General features: G+C 39.2%; 1 protein-coding gene across 5 annotated transcripts in view; it reads left to right on the forward strand.

Annotated features, from left to right (window-relative positions):
• Positions 1-556: 556 nt before the first annotated feature.
• ptpn12 (protein tyrosine phosphatase non-receptor type 12) overlaps positions 557-17,447 on the forward strand; it is a 57,715-nt gene continuing 40,824 nt past the window's right edge. For all 5 annotated transcript variants that reach the window (XM_084909339.1, XM_084909342.1, XM_084909341.1 and 2 more), the window contains exon 1: positions 557-1,148. In XM_084909339.1, the coding sequence (XP_084765465.1) occupies positions 1,047-1,148 (102 nt within the window). In that variant the 5' untranslated portion in view covers positions 557-1,046. The remainder of the gene's footprint in view (positions 1,149-17,447) is intronic.

Raw genomic sequence — 17,447 nt, forward strand, 5'->3', positions numbered from 1 at the left:
AGCGCTGACACGCAGAGTGAATTGCAATATATACCTATACTCGTAAAGTGCTAAGTATTACAATACTACTGTAGGATTGAGAAATAATTGGGTTACTAAAGTTTTAGACAAATGAAATTATGTAAAAATTTACAGTAGAGTAGGACTATATCGTTCACGAAGATATAAATGTGTTTGTTTTCCCAATTAAATGTAATAATACAGATGACCTATTTAGATATATAGTTATCAGACTGTAAGAAAAAACATTTTTTATGTGAAGCAGCATATCATCGAATAAAAACAAATAATTTTTAAAGTATCGATAAAAATTACAGCAAAACAGTAACGCCGTTTATTTAAACCTTACGTTTTTGGATCGTAATTTAGCTCACCAATGACGAATAGCGTCAAAACGACAGGCACAAATTCTATCCAATGAGAACACGCTATTGGGTGGAGCGACACCCAGTTTAGCCACTTGGATTTTAATTCCTGGTCAGCGTTAGTCAATCAGATATAAGTATATCCTGGAAGGGGCGGGCCTAATTGTTCCTTGGCTTTACCCAGTCCGGATGTTCCCCAGTAGCGAATAACGAGCAGCAGTGTGTGAATGTGGCAACCGAGGTAGACAGGGAGGGGTACATAAGCTGGCCAGACCCAGGCTCTTGTCTTTTTTCCTTTATTTTTCTTTTCTCGCATAGCCAAGTGTTTACAGTTCGTGCACCGCCGCGGTTGTGAAGTTGTTTACGGGGCAGAAAATCCGGCCGCTGCTGCTTTTCTCTGGGACTAACCGCTGTCGTTGTGAAAACAGTCCAGAAGAAAGAAAGAAGGAAAGGGAGAAACAACATGGGGCGATAATAAAAAAAAAAAGGTGTTGTGTTGTGAGCGGACGATGACTCTCTGGGAGGACCCGTGAAGCTTATTTATTTTTATTTATTCCCCTCCCTTCCTTCTTCCCTCTTTCCCTGTGTCCGCTTTTGTTTTATTATTTTGTAACATTTCCCCTACCCCCTGCCAGTTTGGGAGATTTTTTTAAAGGAAAAGGCAACAAGAAGATTGAAGAAATGGACCAAGCCGGCATCCTGAGAAAGTTTATCCAGGGGGTGAAGGCCATGAGCGAGGGGAACGATGAGAGGGGAGAGGATAACTTCGGCAGCGACTTTATGGTGGGTCAAAATTAACAGGCGCCTCCACCTAGCCTCTTGTATCCTATATCTGTCTCACATGTACCCTCTTCCCTTTATAACCTCCACCTTTTCCTCCATACTGACCCTTCATATCATACCCAGCCCCCCCGTCTCCCGGTTCTCTGTGTATCCCCCAGGAGGTGAGGCAGGGGTGGCCACACTGCCCTCTTCCTTTTTCCTCCCATTTCCAGGCTTTACATGGCGGCCTAGCATTGTCTCCCATGCCACAGAAATACAACCGATTCCGGTTTCTTTAAAAAAAAAAATTAAAAAGGGCAAATGACAAAGATGAGATATATTATTGTCTCTCTAGCTCTTGGTTATTTATTTATTTTTTTAATGACGTTGCTGGAGCAGCTTGTAGGTAGATCTTTTATTGTGGCTATATGCTTGATTGAGACAGTGCAGTGATTCATTGTCCTTATAAGCACTAAATATCCACAAACCTAAGCTTGATTGCATGCTTTATTTCCTGTGGTTTTCCCTGTGTTCCAGTAATAAAAAAAAATCCTGTCAACTATTTATAAAATTACTTCAATTTTAGTAGAAGTTTTAGCAGGTATCTATTGTGGTCATTGATAAATCTGGCCACTTGCAAACTTTTATTTACATTTCCAGTTTAACGAAAGCAAATTGCAAAGAGCTCCCATACACTGGACCCATATAAAAAAAAAATGACCGTTTAAACAAGGGTTGTCAAACCTAAGGCTTGGAGGCCAGGCAAAGACTCCAATCAGACCCTACTGCAAAGTTTGGAAGACATGGTGAGGGTATAAATTTTGGACTTTTAACAGTATTTTCAAATGTTTTACAGCTTAACTTTACATTTAAAGGCATCCACATGGAGATTCAAGCTACACCAAAGATTTTAAAAATTAAATGTTTGAAAGGTTCCAGTTTTTTGTCTATTATAGAAATGTATGGTTGCTATATTTGTTTATTTTTAGGTCATTTATGTGTGCAATGGATACACCTAATTGTAGCATGTCATTTTACAGGTTTTTTCTTACAATTTAAGAGTCACGCCAACAGACTTCTTTCATTTACTACAAAAAATTATTTTTTTTATCATGCAGTTTTCCCCCCCATCTATAAGATCTCTCGGGTTCAAACATGTAGTTAGGTCAAAGTGGGCTGTATCTGGCCCCCAATGTTAAAATGAGTTTGACATCCCTGATTTAAACTAAACCTTACAACAGCATTAGTTTTAATCTGGCAACTTTCTTACATGTGGAGAGGATCTTTTGAGATTAGAGATGCTTGCTGTTGAAGTGATTTTGATTACATATTTTGCGGTGACTGCTGACCCGCAGTCATTAGTTTGCCTTCACTACATAACTGGATGTCACTGTGTTGAAAGTCTGGACTCAAAATAGGACCAAGGCTTGTGAAATGGTTTAAAATGCCACAACAGGAATGTCACTCCTATAAAAACATTTCTGTCATTGAGTCCACTTTAATTTAGATATGTTTAGAAATGTTCCGGTGGAAATTGATTTACTATCTTAATTTACAGCAAGTTTACAGTTTAACAGGTTTAGGCTTTCCTTCATGAGCAGCCTTATCGTCCAGCGTAGTTCCATGTTAATCATGTTGCAGTTTGATTATGTGGGAATTAAGCTCCTCAGCACCAGAATGGTTAACTTTTTCCCCCACACACAGACTCTCCTCACTTCCCTACTTCATGCAAGCTGCTTGCTGGAGCTTGCAACATTCTTTCTTGGCCCATTTCATAACATTTTGTCCTGGCTATAAAAATGCAACTCTTTGGCACACTTTGGATCGAGGCCTCTCTCTCTTGTTCAGATTAAGTACATAACAGTTTCTATAATAAGCGAATCTGTGTCTAATTTTGTGCTCATGACTTAGCCTTCTGTCTTGTCTTTTGAGTGAGAGTTGCAGAAAACAAGGAGCTGGGAGATGTTCGGCAAAAAAAAAAATAGTTCTCAGCTATGTGAGAGGCATTAGGGAAGTGCTTGGTGGACGAGAGCTACGGAGCTGGAACTAGTCTGCTTTTGGCTTATTTACAGAAGATTCATTTCACCATGCATGCCCTCTTTAGATGAATTTTTACGCGGTAGACTCAGTACAGTGTCCATATGTTTGTGATTTTATTGCCTGCCCGTTTTCTCTCGCCCTTAAATTCAGTTTCTAGACTCAACTGGTTAAATGCAGGTTCTTCTTTTAGCACCACTATACTTGCCATTCATAGATTACACACGTCCACGCCTTGTCAAACTGCCTACAACAACCACACGTTGTATGGGAAGAGAACAATTTTAAAGCTTTTAAAGCGGAAAGTGTTTCTTCCTGTCAGTTTTTCCAGCAAAACACCCCACCAAGCGTTTTTAGGCTATTAAATGTGGTGTTTTTAAGAAGTTGTAGGACACTACTGACTGCTTGTCAAGCTTTAACTCTTGATTATTTGTGTGATGTCTGTGGTTTCCTTTCAAATGAACTTCATTGGCATGAAATACAATATATTTCCTGTTAGCCTTAGGCTATCGCACATGTCTCTAGACAGTCCCTTGACAATCATGCAGCTCATATAAACTTAATCGCTGGGGCATTCAAGTGCTTCCATTAAATCAATTATCCTTTATCTCGTTAGTCATGGTAATCGGGGTTATTTTTGTACATGCAAAGTTACTGAATGAGGCTTATAAAAATTGGGCTTCAAGCTAAATTTTCTTAACAGCTGGCAGCAGCTTGTGAATGTTGAGATTCAGCTAAATTATTTAGCAAACGCACCAGCTAGCAGTCAAGAAAATTTGTCCTGATCGAGCACATGTGGCTTGTGTGCCAGTGTACGGAGCATTGTTGACGCTCACAAGCCGCAGCAAACATGTAAGTAAGTGTCTTAGCCAGTTGCTGCTAGTCTGTGGCGTTGATTTCAAGTCTTGTGTGAGGCTTTCAATTGCTGGAGTCAAGCTCGCAATACCACAAGCACATGGGGTGTGCTTCTCTATGAAGTGAGTCACCAGAACACCCTGACATAACACCCACTTTAACTGCCTATTGTTGTTTATATATAGAATGTGTTTTATTGACATAATTACAGGCTCTAGTGGGCCAAAGAGTCAGAGATTATACGTTTTCTTCAGTAGTTTGCTGCAGTGGGGAAGCTTCAGGTTTTTCTTCCACCTGGGACGCTAATTGGAAAGTATCTTGGGGTATCTGGCCATGTTTGACCTTATTAGAAAACTTGACAGTGAGCTGTTTCAGTGGCAGTCATATAGAGGCAGATTACATGGGATGTATGTCTGCATACTTATGAAGTGGAGGATAAAGATGTACATTGAGAATTGAATGTTTGCTCCAAGGACCTACATTATTTGTAGATATGACTGAGCTCTTGAAGAGCATTTTATGTCAGCTCTGAAGCGATTCACCTTCCATCTGTCATATATAAACTATTGCAATGGTGAATACCCTACTTTTGGCTTTGTATGATGTGAAAGAAGTAGCACAGAAGCTCCACCTATCTGGTGTTCAAACCATCTGTTTGCTGAGGTAGCCAATCAGAAGACTGTTGGCTTAAAGGGAGAGGAGCCAGGTAATAAGCTGAGACCAAGTATAGGATAAACAAGTTTGGGGTTCTTTTGAGTCATGGAAAGCTACTCTACTAGAGCCCAAGGCAAAAAAAAATATGGAGGTGGAAATGAGCATGATTGGTCCATTTTAAGGTTAAGCAATGTCATCAGTAAAAGGTAGATGCATTTTTTACTGTAAACACTCTTGCTTTGTAATGGTGACTTAATCCAAAAAGTACACATGCAAAAAAGGTCAAATATGTGCTGTTATTTGGACCATCTGTGCAGATGCAACAATGGCAATTGTAATTGTTTCACAAAAAGGGGGGTTATCAGCTGTTTCTCTCAACCCACGACTTTTCAAACCAGCTATTAGTGCTTATGTAAGAGAGCCAGATTTATTTATTTATTTACTTTTTTAATAGCCTGGTCAACCAGACACGAAGGGGAGGAATTAAGATGAACCATCGAGTTTACGTAAAAAAAGAGAAAAATATTGAAATTCATTTATTTTTATAGTATAGGCTTTATGTGGGCATAAATTATGATTTAAAGTTTCTCCTTGCAACTTTCTGAAAAGCCTTGTTGTTAAAGTTGACCTGTTCTCATCATTTGCAGCTCAATATTTTTTTTCCCTTGGGATCTACTTAAAAAGCGTTGCATGATTCACAGCTCTAAATTAAAAAACTATATATATCTCTATATATATCTATATATCTCTATATATCTATATATATCTATATATATATCTATATAGATATCTATATAGATATATCTATATATCATTACAAACCTTTTGTGCCATATAAATGACTAAATATTTTTAAAAGCCACCTGTACCAGCTCACCGGTTCTCTTCAGCTCCACCCTTTTCCACTGAAATTGGCAGTTCTTGTGAGCTCTGTTTGGGAACACAAAGTCGTTTTCCACCTGCTTCTCCTTAGAGTTACAGACCAGACCTGATATTCAGAGTAACAGAGACTGCAGTTGCCAGCTGCAATCAAAGATGGGTGAATGGGTCCGTTCAGCCATGGACGCATGTCTCTGGAGAGTCCGGCAATCAGTATCGATCAGCACAATCATAAGGGAGCCTAGCTGGTTAGCAGTGCCTTTCAAAATAAGAAAGCAGGGATTTTCCACTTGTAAAGTGATCATGGAGTGGCATAGTTCTCTCATACAGATTGCAAAATGTAAAATGCCACAATGAGTCTTCAGATTTCTTTGAGCAGGTATTATTATTATTATTGCGTAGTGTGCCTAAGTAAAGTTTCTGTGTGGGAAGCAGTACTTTGGATTTTCCCAGGAAAAAAAATCATTTTAACTACAATGCAGAAAAGGCTTTTAAAGAGAACTGGGAAAAAAATCCCTTTAACATGTCTAACTTAATTTCACAACCCATTCACACGCTGATGACATAGACTGTAAATAAAAGATTAAAATAATGTTACCAATTGGTTAGTGAAGTCCCATGATGATGCCTCGTGTTTTAGTCAGTATGACCCAGAACTTGAGATTAAGCCCATAAAGTCATCAGGAAAGTGCTTACAGCTTAGAGGTCAAAAAGCAAGGAAGCCATGGACCACTTTCCCATAAACGTCTGTAATTTTGGAAGTATTTTTGAAACCAGCAGATCTCCCTCTGCTGACTATTAAAAAGCAGTTATGCATTGCTTTCACTTTTCAGACCTACTACCATCTTCTTTATACAATCTATGTTTGGCAGCACCTATGTTACCCATCACCTTGTACCTTAAAATTAACAAATGATTGCAACGAATATGTTGCATATATGTTAAACATATGACAAAATGTTTTGGCTGCATAGGCTGGAGAAGATCACAGACCTGCTTTGGCCTTGCTTTAACTCAAGGCTTAATATCACACAATGCTAGCAAGCTGCTCATCTGTTGAACTAAAAGTGAATCGAAGAGCACCTTAATTTAATTAATTTAATATTTATTTATTTATTTACTTATTTATTTATTTTACACCATGACCGCCCCCTTGACAAGGTCAATGTTTTAGTATTCACATTTAAAATCGGATCGCTTCTGTTTTGCTGCTATGACTTGATCCTTAGATTGTAATAATCAGTCCCTTACCTGGAAATAGCTGTGTCATAAATAATGCTGTGACCAAAGTTGCATCATTGACTCACAAGTCTGGCGTGGTGAAATGAGCTCAACTTCTACATGGTAAGCTCTCACTGGTTTCCTGGAGACGATTTAGTTTTTATATGTAACTTCCTGTGGGCAGAGGAAGGATCCTATTTAAAGTAGTGCCTCCACTTTACTTCCTTTTTAATCAGCCAATCAAAAATTCTAATTGAAAGTATTTTTCATTTGGGTTTAAAGGGAAAGGAAGACATTTGAATGGGCTTTGCTGTCAGTAGCATTTTTTTTTTTTTTCAAGCGCATTTGCCCATTACGCGACCTCTGTACAGACAACAGTTGCACTTTGACTACACTTGGTGAGAAAGTCTGATTATAGAATATACAGGGAGTGCAGAATTATTAGGCAAGTTGTATTTTTGAGGAATAATTTTATTATTGAACAACAACCATGTTCTCAATGAACCCAAAAAACTCATTAATATCAAAGCTGAATGTTTTTGGAAGTAGTTTTTAGTTTGTTTTTAGTTTTAGCTATTTTAGGGGGATATCTGTGTGTGCAGGTGACTATTACTGTGCATAATTATTAGGCAACTTAACAAAAAACAAATATATACCCATTTCAATTATTTATTTTTACCAGTGAAACCAATATAACATCTCCACATTCACAAATATACATTTCTGACATTCAAAAACAAAACAAAAACAAATCAGCGACCAATATAGCCACCTTTCTTTGCAAGGACACTCAAAAGCCTGCCATCCATGGATTCTGTCAGTGTTTTGATCTGTTCACCATCAACATTGCGTGCAGCAGCAACCACAGCCTCCCAGACACTGTTCAGAGAGGTGTACTGTTTTCCCTCCTTGTAAATCTCACATTTGATGATGGACCACAGGTTCTCAATGGGGTTCAGATCAGGTGAACAAGGAGGCCATGTCATTAGTTTTTCTTCTTTTATACCCTTTCTTGCCAGCCACGCTGTGGAGTACTTGGACGCGTGTGATGGAGCATTGTCCTGCATGAAAATCATGTTTTTCTTGAAGGATGCAGACTTCTTCCTGTACCACTGCTTGAAGAAGGTGTCTTCCAGAAACTGGCAGTAGGACTGGGAGTTGAGCTTGACTCCATCCTCAACCCGAAAAGGCCCCACAAGCTCATCTTTGATGATACCAGCCCAAACCAGTACTCCACCTCCACCTTGCTGGCGTCTGAGTCGGACTGGAGCTCTCTGCCCTTTACCAATCCAGCCACGGGCCCATCCATCTGGCCCATCAAGACTCACTCTCATTTCATCAGTCCATAAAACCTTAGAAAAATCAGTCTTGAGATATTTCTTGGCCCAGTCTTGACGTTTCAGCTTGTGTGTCTTGTTCAGTGGTGGTCGTCTTTCAGCCTTTCTTACCTTGGCCATGTCTCTGAGTATTGCACACCTTGTGCTTTTGGGCACTCCAGTGATGTTGCAGCTCTGAAATATGGCCAAACTGGTGGCAAGTGGCATCTTGGCAGCTGCCCGCTTGACTTTTCTCAGTTCATGGGCAGTTATTTTGCGCCTTGGTTTTTCCACACGCTTCTTGCGACCCTGTTGACTATTTTGAATGAAACGCTTGATCGTTCGATGATCACGCTTCAGAAGCTTTGCAATTTTGAGACTGCTGCATCCCTCTGCAAGATATCTCACTATTTTTGACTTTTCTGAGCCTGTCAAGTCCTTCTTTTGACCCATTTTGCCAAAGGAAAGGACGTTGCCTAATAATTATGCACACCTGATATAGGGTGTTGATGTCATTAGACCACACCCCTTCTCATTACAGAGATGCACATCACCTAATATGCTTAATTGGTAGTAGGCTTTCGAGCCTATACAGCTTGGAGTAAGACAACATGCATGAAGAGGATGATGTGGACAAAATACTCATTTGCCTAATAATTCTGCACTCCCTGTAGAGTTTAGCTCAAGGCAGGTTGATTGACATAGAAGCTGCAGGGGTTTAGCTTGTGACCTCTGTGTTATAGGGCACTGGGCCACCATGCAGCCTGATAAAACATTTAGTGAACATTTCGATCCAAATGCCTCATGGGGTCGTATGCATGGATTTCTGCAGAGCTGGCCTCGGTGACATTGCATCTCCAAATGCTGTCAGACATCAGTTGTGCAGAATTAAACCAGAGCTTCTTACACTACTGGAAGTCTGTTAGAGTCTCCTCACAGTACAAGGAAAAAGTTGAAGTATGAGTTATGGACTGTGTTGGGGTGATATTATTTCTAAATACACTCTCATAAAAACACATGTACCTGTTTTGGGAACACTGGACTTAATTTTGTAGTCTAGACGGGGTTTAGAAATTGGAGTTCAGCCTCTCTCTGTGTGTGTTTTCTTTCCTGCAAGCAGATTACTCTGAAGGAGCACATCAAAGAAAGTGAAAAAGTGCAAACACACATGCTTCTCTATAGTGCTCATCAGGCCACAGACATTAAACGCTCAGCAAGGAGACGAAAAAAAGGAGATGTGACAATGCGTGTGTGTTTGTGTGGGTTTATGATTGTGTGTGGCAACAATTTCCAGTGTCACCGAGGGGGCTTTCCCTTATGTGAAGTGTGTATATGTCTGTTTGTGTGTGTTCGCATATTAAGTGTAGAATCTGAAAGCCTTTTTTGCTTATGTATAACCCCCACACACAAACACACAAATTCTTCAGCAGGTATTTGCACAGTGTGACTTCTTTTTGAGAGAGAAAGAGAAAACACTGGCCTGATAAGTTATATAAATGTTAACAACAAATGACCCATCAGTCTTAACCAAGGGGTTACCTCGGTGAAAATGGCAGAAACTCGGTTTCCTTAAGGTGCCATCCTGAGATTGGCAACACTTATTCAGTCTCCACAGACTCCCCTATTAATAAAATATCCAACTGGATCCAATATCCAAGTGGGGTGGATTTTTTTAAATTTATTTTTTAAAGCTAATCCACCTGGATAATTGTGTTAGGAGTATGGCTTTGCTGATTGCCAGGTGTCCTGCTCAGAGTCTGCAAGACCTCATCCACAACTATTAGACATTAAACATTTCACTAAGTATGTTTTGTTGAAGCCTTTGGAAACATTTTTAATGGAGTATCTCATTATTATGGGTTGTTGTGTGGTACAGAACATCCAAGAAATTTGCTTTAGTTTTATTGAGAGAAATTCAGGTATTTTATTAGTCTGTTACGTAGCACTATTTAGTCGATATGCATGTCTCTCTGTTGCACCTGGGTTGTGTATGAATACACCAAGCTAACTAGTGTTAGCTGATAAATTAGCACTCCCTCCATTTTATCCATTTAAGGTAACATCTGGCTTCTAGAAAGTGATCATTGGTGATTGTGGTGGAAATACTGGCAGGTGACATCACAATGTCTATGTCCATCTTTTATGTCGTCTGTGGCCTTAACCCAAGGTTTAAGACTGGTGTCAATATTTTAAATATTTATATATACATTTTGGGGGTTATTTGCAGCTTTTATGTTTGATCAGATGATGTAGAGAAGACGGGAAATCTGGGAGAAAGCCCTGGGGGCAGACGTGCAGTAAATGGCTATGGGGCCAAATCAAACCCAGGCCTCAACTTTATGGCATGTGGGTTGCCTACTCAACCCTGTGTGCTAAAATGCTTTTCTTCCTTTTTTAAAAATTTGTTGAATACCAAAATATTTTTTTTCTCCTGGAAGACTTTTGGAAGTGAGGCCATTAACCAGTCTCCTTTTTGTACCAGTCTACTGCCGGTTCAATGTAGAGTCTGCTGGGCTCCATCATGTAGGCACAGAGAATTTTTAAATGGTCTTTCTACCATTTATAGCAGAAAAAAATGAGTGATACAACTGGTTTATCTTATCAGGTGCTACTTTCCGATGCTGTTGTTTACGACGGCTGTTTAGCAGTGGTTTCTTAAACTTGCGTAAAAGAGCTTCTTTGTTATCTGACATGTGGTCTGCTTTTTGCTTTGATTATATTGTCAGAAGGCATTTTTTGCCAATGTTGTCTCACCATTAACTGATAACCTGACTTCATTACCTTCTAGATACGTCTACACAATCCAGTACACATACTCTCTGCCTGCACAAAGCCAAGGCAATTTTCTTTTAATCCACAGAGTGCATGTACTAGGGGTGGGGGAAAAAATCGATACTGTGTAGTATCGTGATATTTTGTTTGCTAATAATGTATCGATACAGGGACAGCAGAAATCGATATTTTGTTACAAAAAAAGTTTTTGTGCTCTGACTTCAGAGCATGTTGATCCTTTTTCTGAGCAAGAATCCTGACACTGTCCACATGTGTTTAACTGTTTTTATGGCAGCAATAAACATGACAGTTTACTTATTTTAATTTAAGACATGTTTTATTTTAATTAAGTTTAAAACTTTTTTATTTAATGTAAAATTATATTTTGTTTTGATTTACTTTCAAATTCTTCAGTTGCTGAATGGGCTGCATAGTTTTCATAAATTGCATAGTTCAGAATAGCTATAATTGTACCAGATGGTTGCATTCAGCTAAGTTGGACTAGACTGTAATACAAACCGTTCAGTTTGTCAACAATAAAACTGACTGAAATGAGAGAAAGACTGAGTGCGAGACTTTGATATTAGATAAAATGAATATTGATAAAGTTTACCTTTATGTACAGAATCTGAATATCGCAAAATATTTTTTAAAAATTGCAATAATATCGTATCGTGAGTTAAGTATTGTGATAATATCGTATCGTGGGATGTATGGTGATTCCCACCTCTAGCATGTACACTGTAAATCCTAAGTTTGGAGAACTCAGAAATTAAGGAGGCTGATTATTTTTTAAGTTTTACAATCTTAATGTTAATACTGAAACAATCATTCATTACTCTTGCATTAGAAATACAAGTGAGTGATTACTTGGGCTTGAGCATCAGCCATGCAAATTCTCCACCAAGATCGCCAACCCAACTGTCCTGTGTCGCTTATAGTGTTACAGCTGTGCTATTTTAACTTGAATATAAATAAAATGCCACTGAAGCAACTGAGCTGTAAACATAATAAATATAGCACAGCACTGAATGACAGAACATGCATAATATTTTAAGTCCACAACTGGCTACTGCAAATCCACAACTGCACACTGGTGTTTATTTTTAATGAACAAATAGTTGAAAATATTAAATAATTAAAAGTTACAGGTACTTGGAGAGAAATGTCACAAAAATCTCAAATATTTAAGTAAACATTTAACAATATTGTAAAAAAGTAATTAACACATTTAAATCGATTTGTTTGCACTTTCTTGGTAAGAAGTTTTCAAATGGTTGCTGTAAATTAACTTTTATAAGCCCGTTTGTGCGAATGGGTCAAGGAGGGTTACACAGCAGGGGTCTGCTGCTGTTTTTGTCTGTGTGGCAATCGCCATCAGCCCGCCTTATGTTACTACAACAAGAAACAAGACTTCCCAATTTCTTGTCGTGTCACAAGCCTCCTTCGTTCTCAACCGCCCTTTTCCGTGGCATAACCCATAAAAGAGCCTTTTGCCTCTAACCTGGGTGTTTCTCAGAAGATGTAACGCAATATTTTTGCTTCGTAGTTGGTGTGTGTGTGTGTGTGTGTGTGTGTGTGTGTGTGTGAGGATAAAAGCTAGCTTACCCACCAACAACCCAGAACATCTTAATTGATCAAGATAAGGGACCAACAGGAAATGATGACCTGTGTGTGCAATGTGTGACTAACGTGAAAGGAAATGGGGACGAGTCATATCGTTCATAGCACCTCACCCACATTCGTTTACCTGCACTCACACCTATCCTGCTTCTGCCCTGCTGATGTATAGTGTGTTATGGAAGAAAATAATCCCGCATTTCATTATCATTATTAATATCATATCCAAAATGTCATCTTAATCCACAGAATCGCACAGCAAAGTGCAGATTTGGTCAGCAGCTTGACCTTTAATATAGAGAGTGAATACAGTATCTGAGCAGGGAGCTGATTAATACGTGCACATAGGCACCAAGCACACACGAAACACACAATGAGCCCCTGTCCCAGATGATTGGGATTATGAGGTCTGTTCACATCTGCTTCCTGCTGTAAGCTTTGATCCAGGGTGGGAAATTACCAACAAGCCGATACCGGTAAATGCAAACCATTTATGTGTGCATGCGGTTGTGTTTGGACTCTACAACTGTACCTGATCTCATTGCTTTTTGGTGTGAATTATTTCAGTATCACTTTCTTTGGCAATAATGTGTTTTTTTTTTTTCTTTTAATTTTTTATTATCTAATAAGCTTAAGAATTGGGTTAAATTTCAGATTACTTTTAGAGAAACGGAATAGATTAAAGGCAGAGGAGAGGTCATGCTGTGATAATTAAGTTCACTCTCACTCAGCTTCAGACCCTAATATGGTCATATATGTCAGGCACAAAACTGTGGCTGTGAGCACAAAAGCCCCACCCATCTGCTGTTCAAATCTTGTTTGTGAGGGGCAGCCAATAAGAAGAAAGAATGGAGGAGCTAAAAGACCCTGTTCAGGACAGAATATGAGCTGAGGGGGCCATTAAGTGTTCATTTTGAATACACTCAACCAAGAGCTGAAAGTTGTAATTTAACCATTCTGTTCATTCTGTTTTTTCCTTTAATTACATATTTATTGAAGGTTTGTCTCCCAGGGTTTTTTTTTTGCCATTAAAATGTGCGTGAACCAGCTAAACATCTAAACACTTGTGCAGGAAAGCTTTCTACATTCAAAAGTTGTCTTTAGACTATTTAATTTTCCACTTCCTTCATTGGGTTGTCCAACTGTATTCCAGTCTCTTTTCCTTCCGCTTCTGCTTTTATTTTGTTTGGCTACTTTTGTTTTGTCTTTTGACAACACAAAGCCACTAACACGGTGACTCATTAAATCGGAGGAAGAAGTTTGAGTAGGTTTTGGTGCATGTCTGTCTACAATGATCTCTGTACTGTACATGCATGGGTGGCATTCGTGGTCCCAAAGGAAGTGGGCACTCAGGAGTAATGGTGGCTTTAAATGTGTGCTCAGTTCAGCACAGGTGCTTCCCGCAGTCCATTTCAATCATTTTAACTGCATGTACAAGTTAGAATCGCATATATGGTTACAAAATATTTACTTGAGATTACTTTAACATTACATGATGCTTGTGCATTGTCATGAATGGACCTTTGCAAAAGCACGGTATACCCCACTTATTCAGCCAGATACATTAGAACTGAAAATGAAAGTGTGACAGGAAAAAAGGAAGGCACAATGGCTACTGAAAAAAATCATTCTGCTTTGTGTCACTAAAAGTCACGCTTGTCGCACCACTGTTTTTTATTGTGTGATTGTTTATGCACTGATTCTGTCAGTGCTCCACTGACCTATATTGGCCAGTTGCCTTCAAGTGTAAATGAGTGCACTGTGCATATGAGCGCGTATGTTGAACTTGGTTTCTCATGCTAAGTTGTTTGACGTTATCTTTGTTGAGATCTTTGACATTGAGGTCCGAACCCCTGACTCATTCCAGTGCTCAGGGTGTGGTTTGATGTTATTTCCTCTGTCAATGAGCATGATTTATAAGCTCTGTTTAACTATACAACTAATAGCAGACACCTGACATGCTCACTTATTCTCTGAAAGCTGAGTTTTTATTACTTTGACTGCAAAAACATCCACAGAAATTCAGTTACAGTGGTCCCTTGTTTATCGCGGGAGTTGCGTTCTAAAACTAACCCACGATATGTGAAATCCGCAAAGCAGCCAACTTTATTTTTTACAATTATTATAGATGTTTTAAGGCTGTAAAGCCCCTCACTACACACTTTATACACTTTTCTCAGACAGGCATGAACTTTTCTCTCTTGTATAATCAAACCAAAGGCACCCGCAGGTGCCTTTGCCTTCTGACTCTGCAAAACGTTTCATTGACATTGTTGTGTTTGTTGGGGAGAAAACGTACAAACATACAGTACAGCAGCGGTCCCCAACCTTTTTTGCGCCGCGGACCGGTTTATGCCCGACAATATTTTCATGGACCGGCCTTTAAGGTGTCGCGGATAAATACAACAAAATAAAACTAGTACCGGTACTGAAAAACGATTTATTCATAACACACGTGAAAAGACCCAGGAAAACCGAGTTAACGATAAAAACGATAACAAAATAACGCTGAAAACCGATAAAAACCCTGAAAACCATACATTTCACACCTGAGCCTCAACTCTCGCGGCCCGGTACCAAACGACTCACGGACCGGTACCGGTCTGAGGCCCAGGGGTTGGGGACCGCTGCAGTACAGCACTTCAGTCACACTGCTAGCGATCAAAGATTTATGTAAATCTGACAAGCTTAACGCATTCTGTACTGTACAGGAGACACGGCACGAGATTGCCCAAAAAAAACCAAAAAAAAAACCAAACCCAAAACAAAACACCAGAACATGTAAAATTGCACTAAAAGAATCCGCGAAACAGCAAGGCTGCGAAAGGTGAACCGTGTTATAGCGAGGGACCACTGTATTTAGTTTTAAGTAGCAGCTGAATAGTTAGGTGATGCGGTTTTTGCTGCCATTCCCCATTATTAATATGGGAAATGGTGACAACTAGTATTTTTGCTTTTGAAATGTTGTTTTAATCTACTTATTTTCCTCTGTGAATTGCCTAGAGCAGGGGTCAGCAACCTTTAACACCTGGTTTCCACGCAAAAGAAAACACTGGAGCCGCAAATACTTTTTGACATCTAAACTGAAGATAACACTGTATATATTGTTTTTTACCTTTATGCTTTGTGTGAACAACTAAGGTGTGTTGCTTATGAAATCCATGAAGTGCTACAGAGAAAATTAAATTTTATTTATGTAATTAACACATTTTGAACTCTTTAAGAAATATAACAAAAGGAAAGACACCCAGCTGAACTAAAATGATCCATGTAGCAAACAAAAACTTGTGAGCCGCCACCCTCATATCGCCTTTGGGCTTTTGGAGCCTTGACCTGACTTTTAAAAAATAATTGAAAAAAACAAAGCACTATGCTGCTAAAAAATGAAAAATAGATATTTTCAAAATTCTGCCTAAATATGTATTTTACCAGGTTAATGTGTGTGGCGGGGCGTGGTCTGCAGCACCGCTGCACGGGAGGCGGATGCACCTGAGTGGCACCCGCAATCACGCCTCGCCGCTTTAACGTCTGTGCTATCTATGCTGTTGTGTTGGTGTGTGTCGGGCTGTGAGCTGCAAAGCTACAGCCGGCTGTATGCGTACAGCAACCGCGTGTGAAAAGTGGTCAATAAAGAGATGCTGAAAAGCGTGTTCATACAAACATCGTCAGGTCTGCCGTGATATGTTTACAATGGGACTTCTGGTCCTGAACCTCTGCGCACAGCGTCTGCAAATCAGGGCTTTCATCTTTAAGCAGGACTGTAACCTGTCATCTGTGAGGCGTGAGCGGTGTGTTTTTAACATAGTTCATGGTGGAGAACAGCTGCTGACATAATGTGGATCCGAAAACCCATAATTGGCCTACCTGGGGTTGAAAGTCTCGATAAATGCACGGCGTTTTGGCGGGTACACTGGCTTCCGCGAGTGTGGCGCTTATTTTGAGCGATGAAAAAATAATAGAATATAATTTTTTTTTTTCAATATTACAATAATCTTCCAATTTAGAACTACAAGTTAAAAAAGAACTAACATAAGTAAAATACACTTCAGCTAAATACTTCTAATTTATTTCCCCAAACCACATGGAGCTGCACTATAAGGACTAAAGAGCTGCATGCGGCTCTGGAGTCGCAGGTTGCCGACCCCTGGCCTAGAGTATAAAATGTTAAAAATACCAATAGATAGTTTCTCTGAGATAAAGGTGGTGGTTGAATAAGCCTATTTGAGCTTTTTAAAACAAAAGCTGTATATTGTCAACTTTAAGACGATGAAACCAGGGAATAATAGATGTTTTTGCCTTTTGAAATGAAGAAATTGTTATATCTGATCAACCACACAGTTAATAATTTAATTGTTGCAGTTCTGAAATGAGCTCATCTCATAGTAGCATAAAAAACAGAAATTGGTTCTGGGTCTGAAAAGTGAAACCAGCACTGAAGTCATCATTTTAATGGTGACTCCTGTGCTTGGAAAAAGACTGCTGATTACTTGATGCACTCGTTCACTAATTTCAAGTAATGCTGAATACAACATAATGGCCTCTGTGTAAATTATAGTCACTCAAGGAATAAGGGGGGCTGTCCAGAGTATGCTTGCTGGCTAATGACTTGTCAGTCACAAATCTTTAGACGGTGAGCTTGCAGCTTCTCAGCCATTCATCTGGTTTGAAAACACCAACATGGCAACGGCAGAAATGCTTATCTGGACAAGGTTTGTTTAAAAAAAAAAAATAAAAAAAAAAAATCAATACTCTTATACTAATCAATACTAACAAATTAATAAAGGATTAGACACTCATTTGTAACTGTGTCAACAGTGCCGTTTTTGCCTCCCACAGTAGATGCACAACACATAGTAGCACTGCAGATAGGCAGCCCCTCCCCTCACTTCCAGCTGAAGTTGTCATTTTCAACACTAAGCATCTCAATGTGAGATATTTTGAGAAGCCAGTAAAGGTCCTATCTCAA

The sequence above is a fragment of the Perissodus microlepis genome, chromosome 17 (genome assembly GCF_051167445.1).
Source record: "Perissodus microlepis isolate ML-2025 ecotype Zambia chromosome 17, ASM5116744v1, whole genome shotgun sequence".
In the NCBI taxonomy this organism is placed as follows: Eukaryota; Metazoa; Chordata; class Actinopteri; order Cichliformes; family Cichlidae; genus Perissodus; species Perissodus microlepis.